The sequence below is a fragment of the Mesocricetus auratus genome, unplaced genomic scaffold, assembly GCF_017639785.1.
Source record: "Mesocricetus auratus isolate SY011 unplaced genomic scaffold, BCM_Maur_2.0 Super-Scaffold_100676, whole genome shotgun sequence".
NCBI lineage: Eukaryota > Metazoa > Chordata > Mammalia > Rodentia > Cricetidae > Mesocricetus > Mesocricetus auratus.
Window position 1 is genome coordinate 68,743,550 of NW_024429266.1, and position 14,016 is coordinate 68,757,565.

At 48.8% G+C, this 14,016-nt stretch overlaps 2 protein-coding genes across 5 annotated transcripts in view; one reads left to right on the plus strand and one right to left on the minus strand.

The window, feature by feature from the left end:
• The window catches only part of CUNH2orf76 (chromosome unknown C2orf76 homolog), a 59,643-nt gene extending 55,929 nt beyond the window's left edge, over window positions 1–3,714 (minus strand). The window contains exon 1 of one of the 4 annotated variants that reach the window (XM_040737914.1): window positions 3,595–3,714. The gene's annotated coding sequence lies outside the window, so the exon portion shown is untranslated. The remainder of the gene's footprint in view (window positions 1–3,594) is intronic. The other 3 variants (XM_040737912.1, XM_040737913.1, XM_005070300.4) reach the window with 3 other exon arrangements.
• A 3-nt stretch (window positions 3,715–3,717) lies between these two features.
• Dbi (diazepam binding inhibitor, acyl-CoA binding protein) lies at window positions 3,718–11,328 on the plus strand. The gene is made up of 4 exons (XM_005070299.4): window positions 3,718–3,865; window positions 4,791–4,908; window positions 8,385–8,447; window positions 11,081–11,328. Exons 1-4 carry the CDS (start codon window positions 3,857–3,859, stop codon window positions 11,152–11,154), a joined length of 264 nt encoding a protein of 87 aa, XP_005070356.1. The 5' UTR covers window positions 3,718–3,856; the 3' UTR covers window positions 11,155–11,328.
• The last annotated feature ends 2,688 nt before the right edge of the window (window positions 11,329–14,016 follow it).

Below are 14,016 nucleotides of genomic sequence, written 5' to 3' on the forward strand. Positions count from 1 at the left end.
GTCATTGTCCACCTTATTTTTTGAGACAGGATCTCTCACTGAACCCAGAGCTCACCAATTGGCTACAATGGCCACCTAGCAAGTTCCCAGGATCTGCATGTATCACCTTCCTCAGTTTGGAAAATAAACTTTAACCATTATGTGGGGGCTGTAAATCTTAATTCAGGTCTCTGTGTTTTCAAAGCAGACACTTTACCAACTGAACCACTCCCCCAAGTCCTTTGGTTTGCTTTCTGAGACAAGGTTTTAGTGTGGGGCCCAGGCTGTCATCGAACTCTCACGATGCTCCTGTTTCAGCCTCCCTAGTCCTAGGATCACAGTGTGTGCCAGTAAGTCTAGCCAGAAGGAGCACAGCCTACAGAGAATAGGCTTTACTCAGTTAATAAGAATTTGTTGAGTTCCTAGGAAGAGTAAGCATCAAGAGATGAGGCAGTGGCTGGTGCATGGTGACTCTACTCTCCTTAGCTTATGTATGGGAGAGAGCAGACTGCAGAAAGTAAAATCATAACTTGAGAGTTGTTCATGAGGGCAGAACAGAGCTGAGGACTCCATGATTTCTCAGCATTATTAAAAGCAATGGCTTTTTCTAGTTTTGTAGACATATGTAATTGTTAAGAATTCATATGACTAACCCCAATATGCTGAGCAGTTTATTTTTAACATATTTATTATTGTATATGTGTGCAAGAACCATGGGTATGAGTGCAGATTCACGTATGCCACAGCATGTATGTGGCAGTCAGAGGACAATTTGGTGGACTTGGTTCTCTCCCCCCACCTTTATACAGGTTCTGAGGGCTGGAGTCAGGTTGTCAGGGTTGCATGGTAAGTACCTCTCCCTGCTGGGTCACCTTGCCAGCTCCATAAGCTTATTTTTAAAAATTAAATTCCAAGGGCTGAGAAGCCTCAGTCAGGAAAGCATGGGAACAATTTCCATAAACCGTGCAAAACATGCAGGCATGGTGGCATATGCTTATAATCCCTGTGCTGGGGAGACAGAACAAAAGGACCCCCTAGGGCTCACTGGCCCAGTCAGTCTAGCCTACTTGGTGAGTTCCAGGACAAGGAGAGATGTGGTCTCTCAAACCAAATGGAAGGTACCTGAGGAATTACTGCCAAAGTTTTTCTATGGCCTCCAAATGCCATCCAACTGGCTGGGGTAGGAGCACTAAGGGCAGGGCTTTAGATGACACTTCCAATAGATAACACCAACAAGGAGTCACTGAGCAGCAAGGGAAGGGACAGGAAGTGTGCAGAGAAGCATGCCCTCACTTACTCTGAAACTCAGTCCAGGGGAGATCCCAAAACAAGGAGTGCTCTTCAACTCTGGCTCTAGACGACTCAGCACCCACCACCCTTCAGCATGTCTGTCACCCACTTGAAATAATCGTTGTGCCCTCATCTGGAACCACTACATGGAATTAAGACAGTGAATCATATTGCTAACAAGCACCCAACAGATCAGTCTTGAACTACACACTGACTGTCAAGGTAACGGCAGCACTTGCACTGATCTCCTGCCTGCATCACCATGGGTGCCATGATCTTTCAAAAGTGACAAGGAAATTACAGAACGGAATACAAGTCTACCATGGCTATTCATCCGACCCTTGAGGAGACAGGGTCCCCTAAATCACCGCCACGGAAGAAATCCACACTCTTTATACTTCACATGCAATTTCTCCAAACTGAACTCCAAAATTTTTTGTTACTCTTGCTTTCTGAGCAAAGTGGTTCACAAACTGCAATTTGTGAACCTTCCCTGAAATTAAAATTTCTCCTTCTCAAACATCCCACAAGACCTGACCGACACTGCTGGTGACATCTAAAAGCTTGGGCTTAAGTTTTTTATTTTGCAGAGCTAGGAATCCAACTCACAACCTCAGATATATTAGGCAGACATTATCCAGCACCGAGCTGTAACAGGCCCGGCCCTCCCTTTGTAAATGATTACAGTTATGATGAGGTGGAGGGTAGAAACGGTACCGATCTGTGGCCCAGGCCTCTTGCCACACATTAGGAGACTGAAAAGGAACAATCTCTCTTTTTAAATAACCTCCAGAGAACTTTCTATCACCCTTCTCTTCCACCTTGGCATCCAATGGCAGAAAATTCTCCTTTTGGCCCACTACACTCTTCCATCTCCTTGTGATGCCTCCCCTCCTCCCCCTCCCATGGAGCTAAGCTTCCCATACATGCTTACATAAGACAGGTGTGCATGTCATCATCTCTGCTGCAAATCAGGATGGCTTCCATCTCCATCAGAAGGAATGCCTGCATCCCCAGAATGACTAACCTCTGCCATCACCTAGCCAGCCTACCTCTTAGTCCTCCAGCCTCATTCCCTTTTACTCCCTCATTCCCTGCATTTCCCTTCTTAATAAACTATGTCTAAACTGGGCATTGGTGGCGCACGCCTTTAATCCCAGCACTCGGGAGGCAGAGGCAGGCGGATCTCTGTGAGTTCAAGGCCATCCTGATCTACAGAGCGAGTTCCAGGACAGTCTCCAAAGCAATACAGAGAAACCCTGTCTCAAAAAAACAACAAACAAACAAAAAAGGCTATCTCTATTTCTATGTCTAAACGCATACCTCTGGTGCAATCCTTTGCTATGAGACAGGATGCTTGGAATTCAATGCCCTCTGAACCCAACGCCCTACTGGGGGCTTTCTAACTCACTGTTTATTCTCAGGCCTAGCTTAAAAGGCATGACTTTTCCTCCATTTCCTTTCTTACTAGTGGGTATCAGTATTTTCAGCTCGTATGCCCGGTTGCCTTTCACCTCAAACTTCAATGAAATTGTCCTCAGGCTTCCTTCTGAGTCAGTTTTAGATTTCTTTGTTAACGAGACTTAGAACTCAAAGATTATCAATTTCCACAGTAACCGTTGCTCACCCCTGCTCTCTGCTAGAATGCTCCTTCCCTGACTTGCAGGAATTACTCAAACTGTATCTTCTCTCCACACACACACCCCCACACACACACCAGCTAAAACTTCCAACTCTTTAAAAAAAAAAGTTTGTATTTAGTATGCCAACTATTAACTATAAGAAGCTCTAAGGCTGCAGAGATTCATCTGTCCACTGCTGCGTGCCCAAGGTCTAGAAGCCTGCACTCATCGGGCTAAGTTTTTAAAAAAGCTTTGAGAAGAAAGGTTATTCACGTAACAAGGGTTTGTGCAACACATATCACACTGCCCCGGCTTTTATAAAGCGCTAGTGGAACACTGGACCGCGTTAGGGGAGCAGGACTGAAAACTAAGGGCAATATACACCGGTCAAAAAAGTGCTTGGGCATGGGCTTGGTCCAAAGAACGGGTCACCGTCGAGCAGGGCACCGAGGGTTCTTTCCTAGATTCCCTAAAAGGTGGCGCAGCATCCCATTTTCCAGACTGAGAAGTTACTAGACCAGAGATACAACTTCCGGCTTCTTCTCAACCAGCATGGCATTAAAGGGAAAGAACCGTACTGAGTTCCACCCCGGAGCAGCACCCTATTCCACGCGACCTCAGTTCCCGCCCAGCTCCTGTTCAGTCGCCCTGAACGCGAGTTCACCCCCCATACACCCTCCCCAAACCCCATAGGGCTGCCCACCTGCTCCCGGCGTGCCCCGCGGCTCCTCCCTACGCGTGCGCAATAAGCTCTCTATTAGGTCAGGGAGGGGCTGGAGCTCCAGCCTAGGTGGACACGCCCCTGAGAGCAGATCCGACTTCTGATTGGCTGCAGGCGCTCGCCCGAGCTCTGTTGGAACGCAAGGGCAGGGCTTTTAAAGGAGCTGCCTTGTGCACTCTAGAACTGGAGTGCTCTCTGCCTGCACTTGCTCCCGCGCTTTCGAGATCCAGGTCACCTCGCCAGAATGTCTCAGGTACTGCGCGTGCCCTGCCGGGCTGCGAAGATTCAATGGGTTTGGGACTATCAATCTGCAGGAATCCCGCAGGGTGTCTTCTCCCGGATGCTAGGCTTCTTTCTGCTCTGGGATCCGAGCCCAGCTCATAGCCTGGGGAGCGGAACTTTTTTTCTTGCAGGTTTCTGAAACTGCCACCCACGCCGGAACTGCTGGAGAGTTGTGGGTGGGCTGGGCTCCTGGGTGAAGCATGCCTAGGGTCCTCCAAAGAAGGATGGAATAAGAGGATGAAAGGCAGAGAAGATTGAATCCCATTCTGGGAAGGACCGGAATGGAACTGTGGGGGACTCGTGGGGGCCCTTTCTGGCTGGGGAGCCTGGAGGTCGGGGGAAGTAATCAGTCTTGTGCCTGGCGTGCCCCTGTACAAAAGAGATGTGACTATGTGAGATGGCCCAGAAACCTTTTCCTTCCCTCCAGTGGAGACCCCGGTCCGGGACCGAGAGGGTGATCCCTGGCTCCTCCCACTTGTCTCTCCCTAATCTGGGCACTGGGACAGAGGTCAACGCTGAACTCCAGGCCCCTGTAGGAAGGGACCAGTGAGCTACTGACCCTGTATTCCTCTGCATTCGTGCCTGATCCCTGATCGACTGTTTTGATCACGCCATGTTTTCCCTCACTGCCCCGTCAATTCCCGCTGATCAGAGGTCGGGGCTTTGCTGGAACCCCAGCAATTGCTGGATTTGGGCCAGCGGTGGTCAGGCCCTTGGGCAGGAAAATTTTGAAGGGCATGTAGATCCACTGTGTGCCAAATCTATTCCCAGCACTTGACACAGGACTGTAATTGCATGAGTGGACAGGTGGGCCTTTATCGAATCTTGGTGAGAGGAGAGAGTTGAAGGAGTGCCGCTATTTCCCATCCTTCCCTGGTCCTCTCCCTCCCACTTAGGCTGAATTTGACAAAGCTGCTGAGGAGGTGAAGCGCCTCAAGACGCAGCCAAGCGACGAAGAGATGCTCTTCATCTACAGCCACTACAAACAAGCTACCGTGGGTGACGTAAATACGGGTAAGTATACCCGACTTCTCATCAGAGCAGACCGAGTTGGCTCGGCAGCCCAGGAGTCTTGAGAACCTCACTTTCCAACTGCCTGAGGCCCTAAGGTTCAGTGGGGTGCGGTTGACAGATCCCTGGTGGGAGGTTTTTCAACTGTAAAGACCATCTTCCTAAATTCTTTGTGTGACTCTGGGAGCAGATTCAATCTTGGTTTTAGAAGGCCTTACCGATTATCTCAGTGTCTACAGTGAAGGAAGCAAAGGCTATCCTTGCTCTAAAACCTGTTGCTCAGTAGCAGCCTTGTTGAGCCTCCTGTTCCCATCAGATGAACAGGGTCATCGAGCACTTGGCAGCCACCCCAAGCCTAATAGATGAGCAGGGCCGCGTCTGGTTCCCTGGGGGAAGATGGAAGTGATACCAGCCAAAGTCTGCACCGTTCAGATGACTTTTTCCCTCTCTGAAAATCTTGGTGCAGACATTTTTGTACGGGCCAGAGCATTTGCACGTGGAGGCCAGAGAACAGTCTTGAGTGTTGTCTCCACGGGCACCATCCACCTTTGGTGTTTTGCTTTTCATTTTTATTTTTTGGGACAGGGTCTCCCCCCTGGCTTGGGGCTTGCCAGGTAGTCTAGGTTGGTGGGCCAGCAAGCCCCAGTGATCTGCCTGTCTCTACCTCTCCAGCACGGGGATTATAAACACAGACTGCCCTGTGTGCCCCCCCCCCAAACACACGCACACATCTTTTTCCTCATGAGTTCTAGGAAGAGAACTCAGGTCCTTATACTTCAAGGTAAGCACTGTATTGGCTGAGGTATCTCTCCAGCCCCTTGGCACAGATTTTGAAACCATGCTGTAGATTACCTTGGTCTATAAGACTGTCTTTTCTGCCGCCTCAGGCAGTGGCTATATACTGAGGTAGCAGCACAGTGCCTTCTAGCAAGGTCTCATGACAGCATAGAAGAAAATGTCTCTCTCAGCCACCCACCAAGTGTGGCTTCCAATTCCACTGGAGCTGGGGTGGCAGGCCAAGCAGGTCAGAGCAGAGGGCTTATAAACATCCAGGAAGAAGAAGGAAGTGGGGAAGGGAGCAGGGAGGCTGGGATGCTTTGCTGCCAGATAGTATTTTGTCAGAGCCTGGCCTCTAGCCAGGGTAGAGATACTTCTGGCATTTGAGCATCAGGAGATTGGCTTGGAATCTATCACGCCCCAATCAGGAAACAGTTGTCTGGTTTTTTTGCTTGGAATCTATCACGCCCCTATCAGGAAACGGTTGTCTGGTTTTTTCGGCTGTACTATTCAGTATGACAAAGACTAGCCACATGTGGCTAAATGGATTTTAGCTGAAAATGGTTAACCATAAGCAATGCACAAAGGTCAGTCTGTAGCTGCATGAGCTGTGTCTCAAAGGCTCAGTAGCCGCATGGGGCAGGTGGCTGCTGAATTAAATGTTGCAAGAACCAGTGAAATGGCTAGCGGGTAAATGCTCTTGCTGCCGTGCCTGGCTGCCTAACGGACCCACTTGGTGAACGAACTGACTCCCAAAGTCGTCCTCTGGCATCCACACGTGCACAGTGGCATGTACAGTATACCCTAATATATTCACACACACACACACACATATAACTGAGTGTTGTGAACATGCATTTCCATCTAGGGAGAACACATTGACAGGGAATCTTCCTCTGGGGCTCTGAGGGTTCCTTTGTAGAACCTTCCTGGGTTCCTGTAAGGTTCCCAGGACTTTTCCCTCAGACTCCGTTCCCAAGCTGTACGCTCTGCAGTTTCTGCCATTAGCAATGAAATTTTTCCCTAGGAAGGACAGGTGCTCTGAAAGAAGCTTGGCCTTCAATTAAAAATAAAAAACCAGCTGGGCATTGGTGGCACATGCCTTTAATCCCAGCACTCGGGAGGCAGAGGCAGGCGGATCTCTGTGAGTTCGAGGCCAGCCTGGTCTACAAGAGTGAGTTCCCAGGACAGCCTCCAAAGCCACAGAGAAACCCTGTCTCAAAAAACCAAAAAAAAAAAAAAAAAAAAACCTACAAATCAACAAGGAGTTGAGCGATGTGTTGGGAAAACAGGGCCGGGTTATAAAGACAAGTCACCCGCAAGGACACGGGAACACTGATGACAATAGAGAGAAACCGGGCCACTGAGAAAGGGGGTGGGGGGAACCTAATAGTATTTCTTCTCAGAATTGTCTGCGGGATTTGTTGTTTTAATGTCGTGTCCACTGGTGCATTACCTGCATGTGTGTCTGTGAGGGTGCCAGCTCCCCTGGAACTGAAGTTACAGACAGTTGTGAGCCGCCATGTGGGAGCTGGGAACTGAACCTGGGTCCTCTGGAAGAGCAGCCAGTGCTCTCTAACTGCTGAACCACCTCTCCAGACCCATTATTTTTTCAGAGTTTTTGGGTTCTGAACCATGTGAATGGATGTTTGTTTAATTTAATTAACATTTTAGTTTGGTTTGGTTTGATAATTTTTGGTCTTTTTTCACTCTTTTTTCTCCTCCTCTGTTTTGTTTAAAACAGAGTCGAATGTAGCCTAGATTGACGCAAATCCACTATGTAGCCAAAAAAAAGACCTTGAACTTCTGATCTGCCTGCACCTTGCAGACGTGGATCACCAGGCCTGGTTTATCTCTATCTGGTGCTGGGGATGGGACCAGGGTTTGGGGCATGCTAGGCAAGCACTCTGCCACCTGAGCCACACCCCCAGGCCTTTCATTATTTAATATTTTTCTGATTTTGAAGCAAATCTAACTAAGTCACCTAATCTGGCTTTAAGTTCTCTCTGTAGGCCAGGCAGGCCTTGAACTTCCAATCCTCCTGCCTCAGTCTGTGGAGTGGCTGGTGTCACGGGTATATGGTATTTTATTTTTTGAGACAAGTTCTCAAGCAGCCAGGACTGCTTAAAACTCACTGTGTAGCTGAGATGACCTTGAACTCCTGATCCTCCTGCCTCTACTTCCTGGGTGTTGGGATTATAGCAGTATGCCACCACTCCCTATTTATACTGTGCTGAAGATCACCCAGGCTTTGTACATGCTGGGGAAGGGCAACCAGCTAACCCTCATCCCCAGTCCCAAAGAATAGTGTTTTGAAGTGATACTTTGGGTTTTAAACATTTAACTTACAAAAAAGCCCTAAGAACGTTTTTTTATCCTGTTTTTTTCTGTTTTAAATTTGGGTTGCTATAAATTCATCTGTGTTTCTTACGATAGAACCCTCCGTGCGAGACACTGGGAGCCTGTGCATTGAACAAAGTCTTGGTTCTGTGCGGCGGTGGCATGCACCTTTAATCCTAGCATGGTAGATCTCTGAGTTCAAGGTCAGCCTAGCCTACAGAGTGAGTTTCAGGATAACCAGGGCTACACAGAGAACACCTGTTTTGGGAGGGGAAATGCCTTGCTTTTCATGGAAGAAAAGTTGATAAAGTTCTCCATCAGAACTTGTAACAAATCTACTGTCTACCCTTCCATTGTTGCAGATCGGCCCGGGCTTTTGGACCTCAAAGGCAAGGCCAAGTGGGATTCCTGGAATAAACTTAAAGGTAACTTCCCTCCCTTGTGAGACTGGGCATTGAAGATTCTCCATTCTGGAGTGGAGAGGACAAAGGTCAGGAGGTGCACACTGGGAGCCAGGCCTAGCATGGGGCAAACTAAGCCACCTCCTTTCCCTCCCAGTGTTGCCGATGTCTTTCCTAAGAGCTCCTCTCTGGGCAGAGGTGTTGTCTGGAGGGAAGGAATGTGGAGACCAGCCACTGAGAAATAGGCTAGGGAGCGACATTGTTGCCATGTCTTCAGAGTAAAGAGAGTTTTCTCATCCACATCTCTATCTCCCCAACAAGGCCAGGCAGTGACCCCTTAGCCAAGTGGCCATTCCCCAGTTCCCTTTCAGCCAGAAGAGCACATGAAAAATGGGGTGAGGTAATGCATGGCCAGTGAATGGCACTATTATTTGCTAAACACAAGCACCCAAGAAGTGTCCAGGCTCCACTAAATCACGTGTTCCCGTGGCAGCAAGCCCTGAAAGCTGGTGCCAAAGCTGTTGGCAGCTTTCGTACCCTCGCCAGCCAGTTGCTGAATAGGCCTCTGTCCTCACAAGGGAAAGGCATGAACTCGGGAAGGGCCCAGCACACTAGAATGCGCTTCCGGAGGGCCGTGTGGGTCTAGCTGTCCGTCTTCCACACCATTCTCAGGCCCTGATTCTCTAGTGCTTCACAACAAGCCTCCTCAGTCCCCAAGGACTTCTCATTACCCTGGGGGAGTCTAGGAAAGCCAGTACGGCTGTCCCTCAGGGTGCATTCTTTGTCCCTTGTGCCATGACCAAGAGACAAAAGATTTACCTCCTCCTTTCCAAGATGGAGCTGTTTTTCTCGTCTTCACCTCTTCTCCCAGCTTCTCTCTGGGTGGGTAGAGGGTGCCTGGCTTGGCTTTTTCACAGCCAACAGCAAAGCTCTGGGAGATAAGAATCCAAAATAGAAGCCTGGCGGCGGCGGTGGCGCACACCTTTAATCCCAGCACCCAGGAACAGGGGCAGGTGGATCTCTATGAGTTCAAGGCCAGCCTGGTCTACAGAGTTAGTTCCAGGTCAGCCTACAAAGCCACAGAGAAACCCTGTCTCGAAACCCCCCCCAAAAAAAAATCCAAAATAGTCCATAAGGCTGAAGGCAAACACGAAATCAGCAACAGGAAATCACTACAGGGATACTTCCTTGCCTGTCTAGAAGGCTGAGATCCACGCTGCCCCACTTTCAGGGGTCACCCATGTAAGAGTTTGATGTGTTGTGAAGCAGAACTCATGCCATGCCCTGGAGTGCTGTGAGCCCATTCCTCAGCCCATCCCTGAGATATAAGAGAGCTGTGCTGTATGTGTAAGAAACAGCCTCCAAATAGTACCTGGGATCATAGCAAATATGTCCAGCCTGTGGCCCAACATGTGTATAGATCCTAACATCATGTCATATGTTAAAAGCTTAAATGTCTGGAGCTAGGGAGATTGTTCAGTCAGCAAGTTGCCTGCCGTGCAAGCTCAAGAACCTGAGTTCAGATCCTCAGGGCCTGTGTAAATAAGCCAGACATAGCAATATGCATTTGTAACCCTAATGCTGGAAGGGGCAGAGACAGGCAGATTGATCCTCGAGCTCACTGGCCAATCCAGAAGCTCCAGGTTCTGTGAGAAACCTTGTCTCATAAACTAAAGTGGGGGGTCTGGTGTGACTAAGTGGGTAAGGGTGCTCGCCACCAAGCCTGACAACTTCCCCAGAGCTTACATGATGGGAATCAGTTCCCACAAGTCACCCTGTAACCTCTACCCTTGCTGTAGTAGGTATATGTACCCTCCCCTGTCTTAATTACTGTTCCACTGCTTAGAGACACCATGACCAAGGCAACTCTGCCTGCTTACAGTTTTACAGGGTTAGTGTGTGATCACCATGGCAGGAAGCAGACAGGCCTGATGGCGGAGCAGCAGTCAAGATCTTTACACACTGAACCACAGGCAATAGAGAGGAAGACAGGGCCCGGCACGGGCTTTTGAAACCCTAAAGCCCACCCCCAGTGGCGCACCTCCTCCTACAACACCACACCTCCTAATCCTTCTCAAATACTTCCACTAACTGAGGACCAAGCATTCACATTTATGAGCCTGTGGGGGCTTTCCCCATTCAGACCACCACACACCTCCCTTGCAAAATTAAATACATAATTTTTTTTAAGTAGCTGAGGTAGAGCTACTTAATTGACCAAGAGCACATGTTGCTCTTACTACAGAGGACTTGGATTTGGTTCCCAGAACCTACAACAAGTGGCTCACGACTGCCTGTGACTCCAGTTCCAAGAGATCTGACACCCTCATCTCACGCCTTCAGACGCCTGCATGCATTTGCTTCACATGCCTATAGTCAGGCGCATATGCATGCTAATTGACAAGTCAATAATGAAAGTCTTTTTTTTTAAGTAAGTAGAGAACAATGGAGAAGACACTTGACGTGGAACTCTGACCTCATTGCACGCATGTGCACATTTGCTGGCAAACACGCAGACACAAACATACATATTACATCCACGGTGCAAATACGCACATACAAGTTTTTAAAAAGCTAAGGCCAGACACCCCCCTACCAGACGGATGCCTCTGTATCAGACCACCTCCCTAATGTGTGCTCCCACCAATTCTTCCCAGGAACGTCCAAGGAAAGTGCCATGAAAATCTACGTGGAAAAGGTGGACGAGCTAAAGAAGAAATACGGAATATAAAAGACCAGATTTGGTGGCCAGCCACACGTGTCCGCCTGTGAGGACATAATGCCTTGGGTTTTTTTCTAATGTAGGTGTTATGGCTCTGATAAATTAGAGCCAGAATTAATTGCTGATCCTCCCCCCTGTGTAGTTTTTACCTGAAAATCAATTAAAAGTACATTTGTTACTTTATATGTTTACTTATCTTTTGTAATTTTTTTATTTATTTAAATGTATTTGTTTTTTGTGTGTGTGGGTGGGTGTGAGTGCAACAGCACATGTGTGTAAGTAAGAGGAAAACTCACCGGAGTCCGTTATCTTCTAACCATGTAGGTCGCAGGGATCAATCTCAGGTTATCAGGTGTTTCTACCGCTGAGTCATCTCAACAGCCCATTATCCAGGTCCAGTCTCTCATCCCATGCACTTTGGAGCTGGGGTGTAGCTCAGTTTGGTAAGGTGCTGCCTAGCATCCACGGATCCATGGGTTCAGTCCCCCAACACTGCACAAAGAAATCAGACGTGCTTGTGAACACCTGCAATCCCAGCACTCAGGAGGTAGAGTCAGGCATCTCAGAAGTTCAAGGCCATCTCTTGGTGGCAGCAAATTTGAGACCAGTCTGGGCTCCACGAAACCCTGGGTCATAAAAATCAAATAAATGGAGGCAGGAGACAGGCGGGCGTTGGTGGCGCACGCCTTTAATCCCATCACTCAGGAGGCAGAGGCAGGCAGATCTCTGTGATTTCGAGACCAGCTTGGTCTACAAGAGCGAGTGCCAAGACAGGCTGCAAAGCCACAGAGAAACCCTGTCTCGGAAAAAAAAAACCAAAAATCAAATAAAAGTAAAACTAAATGAAGATAATGAAGATGTGTTCCTGAAGCACCTCCGCTGGCTTCTCTGTACCTGAATGGAGCGTGAGGGGTGGCCACACGTGTGTGTGCAGGGGTGAGGGGAGGCTTGTAGAAGTGGCGTTTCTTCCTTCCTCCTGCCTCCAGCCCCCTCAGATCAGGTGATCTGGCTGGGACCTGAGCCTACCCCCATCGAGTTCTAAGGAGGCAGAATGGTGTTTGATCTTTGTCTGGGTCCAGCCTCTCTCTGCATCCAAAGCAATTGAGCAAGAGTGGGAGCAGCTTGGGAACATTATGCGCCTGGCCTGAGGTCTCCCAAGGTTCCCGGGCCACAATGGAGGCAGGAAGGTTGGTCAGCAATGAGCCAAGGACTACCTCGGTGGGAAGAAGGGAGAGCAGGGCTTGGAGAGGCCACAGAAAAGCCAGGCTGGACTTTCACAGAAGGATTGCTGTTTTCAAAAGAAGAAAAAGAGACAACAGCCAAAGGCATGCTGCAGGTGGGTCCCTTCTGCAGCCCTGAAAATGGGCTACTGCAGTGCTTTTCCCATTTCATGGGTTTAGGAGATTGAGACTGAAGTACTCTTAGGGCAAGTAGTTCTCTCTTTCCTCTTCCAAAGTCCAGGTCCGTAGCCACAGTTCAGCCTCATTCCCAGAACAATGGAAGGTCTGAGAATAACTCACGCCAGCTCCCTCCACTGATAAATGGAGAATCAGCTTCTGAATGCATGCCATTACCCTGGTTCCAAAGCCAAAGCCAGCAGAGAGGTGGGAAGGAGTCTAGCAGCCTTCATTGTTTGGGTGTGGTACCCTCTGTGCCACAGGACAGGAGAGAGCAGGAGTAAATGTGTGTAACTCTCTGCTAGGCAGTAGGAGCTCAAAGAAGATACCTGAAGATGCCATTGGAGGGCTGGGTGCTGTCTATAGGACCTGATTTCAGTCCCCAGAACTCATAAAAAGCTGGGTGTGGTAGCATGCACTTGTAAGCCCATCACCAGAGAGACAGAAGCAGGCAAATCCCTAGGGCTCTCCGGGAAACCAGCCCAGCCTACCTGGCGAGTTTTAGGCCAGTAAGAACCTGTCTCCTAAACAAGATGGACAAGGAAGGTAGCTCCATAATTAAGAACACTTGCGGCTCCTGCAGAGGACCCAAGATGGCTCACAACTGCCTGTAACTCCAGTTCCATGGGATCCAGCACACTCATATAAAAATAAATCATTTTAAAAGGTAGACAGTGCCTGAGCAATGACACTTAGGGCTGCTGTCTTACCTACACACACACACACACACACACACACACACACACGAGTGAGTAGGAGATTGCTTTAGTGTAGCAAGAGGCCAAGATTACAAGCCTACCCATGTATCCAGAGGATGTGGTTTCCTAAGTGGCAGGGTCATTCTTGAGGAAGTGTTGGGGTGTTGTTTGTTGCTTTTCTGGTTGTTTCTGTAATAAGGTGTTTGAGGCACATACTGTCTTATTCTGCCCTTCCGAGCTCCATTCCACCGAAGCCGTCAGGGCCACTGGACTCAGTCATCTGCTTGCTCTGTTATGACTCCCAAGGTGAACAGGCCTGAAACCCCGCCAGAGATGGGGTGCACCACAAGTCAGGCATGGACTGCTGCACACCTGGAGTCCTGTTTATTACCTCAGAGGTTGACACCAGCCTGGGCTGGTTTTAGACTCTTGGAGTTTGAACCAACACTGGCTCCTGAGTCGTGTTGAACCAGACTTCTAGCCTCTCTCAGATTGATACTGTGTTTGCCATGGTGTTTGCAGAGACCCCTCCCCAACAAGACCATCTCAAAAAGTCAACAACGAAATACACTGAGGATAAGCCACAATAATAGTAATAATAATAATATAATAATAACAACAACAATAATAATAATGCTTAACATGGAAAGAGGGAGAGACAGACAGAGAAAATGAAGAGGGAAATATCCTTAAATGATGTCCAAGATGTCCCTCTCCATTCTGACTTGACTCAAGGCTCAGCAAGCTCCCCCGGAAGGCAGTGGTGAACTTCATGC